At 38.7% G+C, this 7,342-nt stretch overlaps 1 protein-coding gene across 2 annotated transcripts; it reads right to left on the reverse strand.

Annotated features, from left to right (window-relative positions):
* Positions 1–3,413: 3,413 nt before the first annotated feature.
* Positions 3,414–7,133, reverse strand: LOC120091931 (nudix hydrolase 8). 2 transcript variants are annotated; one of them, XM_039050100.1, is made up of 9 exons: positions 6,775–7,121; positions 6,244–6,527; positions 5,727–5,792; positions 5,452–5,589; positions 5,022–5,099; positions 4,864–4,914; positions 4,219–4,253; positions 3,934–4,042; positions 3,414–3,853 (listed from the first exon to the last, which is right to left on the reverse strand). In XM_039050100.1, exons 1-9 carry the CDS (start codon positions 6,872–6,874, stop codon positions 3,647–3,649), a joined length of 1,068 nt encoding a protein of 355 aa, XP_038906028.1. In that variant the 5' UTR covers positions 6,875–7,121; the 3' UTR covers positions 3,414–3,646. The 2 variants fall into 2 exon arrangements, 1 of the variants encoding a protein (XP_038906028.1); XR_005485865.1 differs by lacking the exon at positions 3,414–3,853 and having other exon boundaries at positions 4,219–4,794; positions 6,775–7,133.
* Positions 7,134–7,342: the final 209 nt, after the last annotated feature.

Genomic DNA, 7,342 nt, shown 5'->3' on the forward strand with positions numbered 1-7,342 from the left:
TAACTCTCCAAATTGGGGAATGTAGAGGTGATTACCCTTGGTATAGAGTAAGTCGTTTTCAACCTAAAAGTGGCGTGTCTTCCCTTCTTTGGCCAACTACATAATGGCTTGAGCCAATTTGTCATTGACCAAGTGTGCCTTGACCGTTTCACGCACTATTCCACTCAATGTACTTGCTTTCAGATACGCAAGCATGCACAAGGCTGCATGCTCGCTCTTTTGGCTAAGGGCGTCGACCGCTTGGTTGTATTTCCCTAGTCTATGTTCAAACAAGAAATCAAATTCTGCCCCACACTCTTGCCATCGTGCCTACGTTGATGACAATTTTGGCTGGTTGAAAAAGTGGCAAATGGAGCTATTGTTTATCTTGACCACGAACTTGGCCCCTAAGAGATACTATCTCAAGGCTCTCAGGCAATGAACTATTGCTAACATCTCTTTTTTGGAGGCAACATACCTCCATTCCGCATTATTCAGTTTTCTACTCTCATACGCGATGGGGTGTCCGTTTTGGAGAAGAACACCACCCAACGCGAAGTCAGAAGCATCCGTCTCAACTTCAAAAGGTTTGGACATGTCAGTAATTTCGAGGATCGGTCCTTCAATCATCACTTTCTTCAAGCCCTCGAAGGCGGCTTGACATTCAAGAGTCCAACTCTAATGATTATCCTTCTTCAACAACTCAGTTAATGGTCCTATTCTTCTGGAGAACCCTTCTACGAACCGCCTATAGTAATTGGCTCATCCGAGGAAGGATCATAATTCTATCTCATCCGAGCAAAGGAGCACTTCTCTCTCTTTATGTATAACTGGTTCTTTCTCAACTTTTCGAAGACTAGTTGGAGATGGTACCAGTGATCTTCCATTGAGGCACTATAGACCACGATATCGTCCAGATATACTACGACAAATTTGTCAAGGTATTCATGAAACACCTGATTCATCAGAGTACAAAAAGTTGTCGGAGCATTAGTGAGGCCAAAGGGCATCACGAGAAATTCAAAGGCCCCATACCTAGTAACACAAGTCGTCTTTGGTTCGTCTTCTTCGATAATTCGAACCTGATAGTACCCCAACCGTAGGTCTAATTTTGAGAAATATCTGGCACCGTGAAGCCGATCAAATAAGTCTGTGATGATGGGAAGAGGGTACTTGTTACGAACAGTGAGCTTGTTCAAAGCTCAATAGTCGATGCATAGTCGAAGGCTTCTGTCCTTCTTCTTTTGAAACAACATTGGGGCCCCATAAGGGGCTTTTGCTGGTCTAATAAACCCTGCGTCCAAAAACTCGTCTAACTGCTTTCGAAGTTCGTCCAACTCTGGTGGGGATATACGATATGTATTCTTGGCGGGCGGCTTCACCCTTGGTAGCAGTTCGATTTCATGGTCAATCTCCATCCGTGGAGGCAAGGATTTAGGCAAACTACCGGGCATGACATCACAATACTCTTCCAAGACACACAGGATATCTCGGGGGACTTTCTCTTCCATAGTCTCGACTGATTCAATCAGAATGGCCATGAATATGGGTTCATCGTGGGCAAGGCCTCTTTTCAGTTGGAGTGCTGAAATCATTCTTATCTCGTTCGGCTATTTTGTTGGCTTGAACCACGGTGGCCGTAGATCCGATAATTACTAGGCACTTGGCGAAGGGCATTGGTATAAATTTGTGTTCGAGTAAGAATTCCATCCCCAACACTACGTCAAAATTGTCCATCTTAACAATTATGTTTCATCTTCCCGCATCTCTTCCCAGGTTAAGTCAGACGACGGGCCTCTGTTTCAATCATGAAGTTTTTGGGTTGCCCCAGAGTCGACCATGGTGCTCTTAGCCGATCTCTGGTTGACCCAAGCATCCACATACATGAGTTCTCTCTCCAACGGCTCCTTCGTCTCCCTCATCTTCTTTTGGAGCGCATACAAGAATTTTAATGCTTCCATCCTAGGATTTTCATTCTCTACGGTCGGCTCAATTTCGAGTTCACCTTTTTCGGCCTTGGTCTTCTAAGCTTGAGGCTAACGTGGCTTGGAAGGCATTAAAAGCAGTTCGATTCGGGCATTCACTCGCTCTGTGTGATCCTCAACATATGTAGCAGGATAGTGGATGATCGTAGTTGTTATACTATTGTGGCGGCCCTCGCCAATTGTCCCTGATTTCTATTGGAACGGCTCCTTCGTCTCCCTCATCTTCTTTTGGAGTTGTTATGCTGTTGTGGTGGCCCCCACCAGTTGTTCCTTGATCTCGGCTGGGAGGGCTTACAGTCCCCCTCTGTGTTCTTGTCTCCTCCCTCAGGCCTGGGAGGGCTTGAACGATTGTTTTTATTCCCTCCATTTGAGGAAGTTGGCTGTTTCCTCACGTCTTGAGAGTTTGTACTGAGGTCATATAATCATTCTGTTGCCGCATAGGCAGAAGGGAGGTCTTGTACTCTCTGTTCATACAGCTTCGACCTTGCCCACGATTTCAACCATTTGACAAAACATAAAACTTTGTCTTTCTCGGACATGTCATGTATGTCTAACATAAGTCCCGTAAATTGCTTCACATAATCTCGGATGTTGCTCGTATGTTTCAATTCTTGGAGTTTTCATCGGGCCAAAATCTCAACGTTCTCAGGAAAGAACTGCGAACGAAGTTCTTGTTTCAATTTATCCCAGGTATCGATCGTACGCTCTTCTTACATCCATAAATCATGATCTTCACCACAATTTTGTATCTTCAGCTATAGAGCAACAACAATGACCGCTCGTATGTTTCAATTGTAGTCGACTAGAAAGCAATGAGCAACAACAATGACTTTATAGCATACCACTCCGGGTATGGGGAATTGATAGTTAGTCTTATCCCTATATAGTGTATTCTGAACAAAAAGCCAACTGGCACCCTTGCATATGCAAAAGGGCGAGCGATCACTTAGAACAAAAAGTACAAGGAAAGCAAGCTAACTTAACTAATGAAAATACATAATATGAAAGCATGATAAAAGGGGGTTGGATTGGGCATGCGGCTATGGGCAATAGATCCTGGACAAGCATGACCATGACACTCTGCACCTCTTTGACATAGTCCACCTACCATGTCATATGCTTCAATTTTAGGGGTTTGACACTTAGCCTCTTAAATATGCTATATAGAAAATTGAATAGGTGTTGAATCCAATTCAACATGCATTAAAATTAAGTAAAAATTATAAATTGCATGTTAAACTACACTTACTTTCAAAGGTGCATGAACATGTTTGAGCCTGATCTTTTCTCATTATTAGATACAAAATTAAATGTTTAAGGACCTACTAGACAATTTTGAAAGTTTAAGAACCAAATAGATACAAATTTGAAAAATTAAACAATTAAACTCGTAATTTATCCTTTAAAATTTTAGAGAACAAAGAAACAAGAAATAGTAACCAAATGATGTGATGGAATTCAAATCCGTTTGGAATGGATTATGAATATAAAATAGCATTTTCTTGTTTATTTATATAGTCAGACATGTACAAAGAAGCACACCTAAATGTGCTCTAACAATAATGCTATATACTACAAAGAGTTTTGTAATTACATGCTCTCTACTATATCAGCTATGAACATAGTGGATGAAACTACAACAAACACATCAAATTGGCAATGACCAGGCCAGGTCGTGTCCTTCATTTTCCAGTACAGTTTAAATCTTCTCCATCGATGATATTGTAATAAAGCGATGACAGTTTGCCATCAAATTTCGAGACGAGTTGATGAACGTTTAAGCCACAATAATATTTATCCAGTCGGGCGATGCAGATGTCGATAATCTTCTTAAACATCACATCTTCTTTTACAAGAGATTGCTCCACAAATTCAGCTAAAGGCATCCACTGAATTACCAGAGAAATGATTTAAGCTTTCAATGCACAAAACAGCAAAGGGGTGATTAGTCTAAGTTCAGAAAATTTACCTTTGCTGCTTGAATTTCGAGATCATCGACGATAATCTGAGTCGATAAAGGTCTAAGCATGCAGACAAAGAACAAATCCGATTTCCCAAATGCTATATTGTGAGCATGCCTAGAACAACAGATGAGAAACAATGTTATATCTCATTGACCGAGTTTGAAGAAGTTGGGTGCAATACATTGCATCAGAAAACTTATACTCGAATCTCGATTGACAGTCGACCAGATGAAATAGTGCGGGAAATTCAAAATTTTCTTTATAGATGAAGAAAATCAATTGGTTTTTACCTGAAAGCTATTACTTCAACAAATTCAGTCTCAATCTGCAAATCAGAGCAAAGAGAATCTATTAGGACCCACAAACTTGATCAGCCATCTTAAATAGATACATAAAGCTTATCTCAGAAGCCTGTAAAAGGAATTGCTGAGTTTATTTGAAAGATGGAAGATTTCTGAAGTTAAATTCTTTGTTCAAGTTTGCATTCATTGTAAGATCAACATGATATTAGAGTACAAATAATATAATCCCCTGCAAGGCGATATTTTTGGTCGAAGCATCTTTCATCGGGACTTCTCTGACAAGACGATGACGTTTTGGAGGATACCTTCCAGTGGGGACTCTTATGTGGGTCACAATTTGGCTAGAAAGAAACAACAGAACTTTCAACAATACTTTTCCACTGTACAAAGAAGATACAAACGAAGTTATGTTTTTTGTGATTGAATGCTTTCTCTAAGATCTTTTGTAATTATTGGTTTGATATCTAAGTCGATAAGAGATCTTTTGTAACTCCTTTGGCTAATTGGGAGGTTCTCTCTACCTTTTCTCTTGTCGATTAATTCAAATCTTCGTTTCTTTTTTCTCTGAAGGACGAAAGAAAAGTTGTTAAAGAAAGCTTAGAGTAGTAGAAAGGCTTGACAGAAAATACTTACACCAGTTTCCTCTTTAACTTCTCTAGTAACTCCTGTATAGATCTCCTCCTTCTGATCAATATTAAAATAAATTCAAGACTTATATAATAAAATAAAAACAGAATCTTCGAATCTAACACGTGCAAGCAGGACGATGAACCGGGCTTAAAACCAAGTACCTCAACAATGAAACCAGTTGGTATTTTCCAAAAATTAGCAAATGTTGGAGAACAGTATTTTTCTTGCACTACCAAGACCTGTTGTCAATGAATCAGATAAATATAGTTTAGATTAAGCATATTGTTTGAATCTAATATTTATCAATGTTGGAGATTGGCTGATCAATAGACAAGCTCTTTAGAGGCCAACTCTGCTATGAAAGAGAGATTTCCAGAGTCAATTTACATGAATGTCGAAAATAAGGCTTGTGTGACCGACTAGAACTTGTGGTAAACAATGAGTCGAGAAAATAGAACTTTATATCATATTGATATGCTTCTTCAGACTCTTTAACATCAACACCTTGAAAAAGACATCCAAGGTTTGTGAAATTAAATTGTCGAACTTTAAGCAAAGCAAGGCAATTTAACGTTGCACCAAAGAATATACCTCATTTCTATCATTGATGACAAATCCTCCAACCCCGACGTGATGCGAAGCATTTGCAGGAAGCATGCAGGGTCCATCGGGTATCCAATATGTTAACATCAAGTAATCTGGCTCAGCATGATGGTACTGAAATCCTGCCTGTGAACCAAATAACTAGTCTTAGAGGGACATGCTAAGCAAACAAATAGACATTCTCCTCACTTTGAGCGAATCAGTTTCCATCAAAACGAAATAAAGATAGGATTGACTGAAATCTGAGTAGAATGAAGACTCACCTTCAGGGCGATCGGAATTAGCTCTGACTGTTCGACTAGCAACTTAAGCCAAACTCCCTTCTTTCCCTGCAGCAGAAGAGATTCTCAGTATACTATCCTCACTGAATATGTAGTAGTTTATGCCTCTATTGCACCTGAAATATGGAACTAGATTGAATTGGACAAGAAAATTAAGGTGTGAAATATATGTGGAATTTGTAATTCATGATGCAAGAATCCCATCGTCTAGGTGCAGTTGAGAAAATTTTGAAAATTTTGAGGTTTCTACATGACATCTGATTCTCAAGAATTTGAACAGGTTGAAATTTGGTGACATCTGATTTCTTTTGAAGAATGATCAAATAGGCATGACAACCAAAAGATTGCAGAAATCTATATGTTACGTGCTCGTGTAGATTACTTACATCTAACTAAAATACGATTTTGAAACGAGCAAATTATACATGATTTAAGTGAAGACATCACTTCAATCTTTAGTGGAAATATAAACATCTAACTTGACATAGAGAAGTTTTACCTTCTTTTTCCAATGAGACAGAGAGAAACGAAGATTGGACGAAAAGACGATCGGATTTGAAGGCAATCCATTTGGATCAATAACAATTCCATCATATCGATCATCAACTGCATCTAACAATCTACAATCTCTTGAAAACAGCTTTGAACTCAATACATTTGTTCCATTTATCTGATGTGTAAAAGCTTCAGCCGGTAGTTTTTCCTGGCCAATTGAACTCACAGCTCCACTACAATATGCCTTGTTTGGCACACCATTTGAATAAGAAGCCCTGGAAAATCTCCCTAAACACAAAAATGGAAACCAAATTTCAAAAGAACTCAACATTAATCTTCCCAAAAGATCCAATCATCCATAACCATCCAACCTCAAAGAAACAAAAAATGTTAGGTCTATAAAACATCTGCCAAACAAATTTCAAGGAAAAAATGAAAAACAAGAAAACAAAAATGGGTGGTATCATCAATCAAACATTAAATGTAGCAGAAAGAAACAATCAAACCCAACATATAAAGCATTCAAAGAGAATACCTAAACAAGAAGAACAGCTAGAAAACCTCCGAACTTGGTGTCTGAAGCTCGAAAATGGGGAAGAAACCACAGTTTTTGGTTCCAACAACGACATTTCCATTAATGGGGGTTGAAAAAACAGAGAAGAAACTCAAATAATCCTCAAAAAACGAAGTGGGGTTTTCATAAAAACTCCAAAAACGAACACCCTTGTACTTAAATGTAAAGAAAACCCATAGAAATGATCGAAATTCGGAGGGAACAAGAAGAAAAGGGGATTCGCAGAAATTAAAGAGCTGAGTAAAAATAGTGATGGAATTGAGAGAGAGATTAAGGAAGGAAACAAAGAGATTTGAAGTGACAGAATTGCAATTGCATATAATGTGTGGTATTGGGGTTTTGGTGGGGTGTATGAAAACGACAATGAAGTGAACTCCAGCGATCCTTCTGGCAAATTAGGATTCATGAATTGTATAAAACAAATTTTTTTTTTTTTATCGAATTAGTTTACATGAAAATCATGCACCATTAAAATATCTTCAAATCCATTGGAGGACGGAATCAGGGAACCAGAAAAGATCGGAGTTTT

This window comes from Benincasa hispida, chromosome 11, assembly GCF_009727055.1.
Source record: "Benincasa hispida cultivar B227 chromosome 11, ASM972705v1, whole genome shotgun sequence".
NCBI classification, from domain to species: domain Eukaryota; kingdom Viridiplantae; phylum Streptophyta; class Magnoliopsida; order Cucurbitales; family Cucurbitaceae; genus Benincasa; species Benincasa hispida.

Coding starts and splice junctions, on each gene's coding strand:
- LOC120091931 (XM_039050100.1), bottom strand. CDS start 6,874: ATGGAAATGTCGTTGTTGGAACCAAAAACTGTGGTTTCTTCCCCATTT. Junction 4,254..4,863: donor AAGTTAAAGAGGAAACTGGT/GTAAGTATTTTC, acceptor TCTGATTTGCAG/ATTGAGACTGAATTTGTTGA. Junction 3,854..3,933: donor TCGAAATTCAAGCAGCAAAG/GTAAATTTTCTG, acceptor CTGGTAATTCAG/TGGATGCCTTTAGCTGAATT.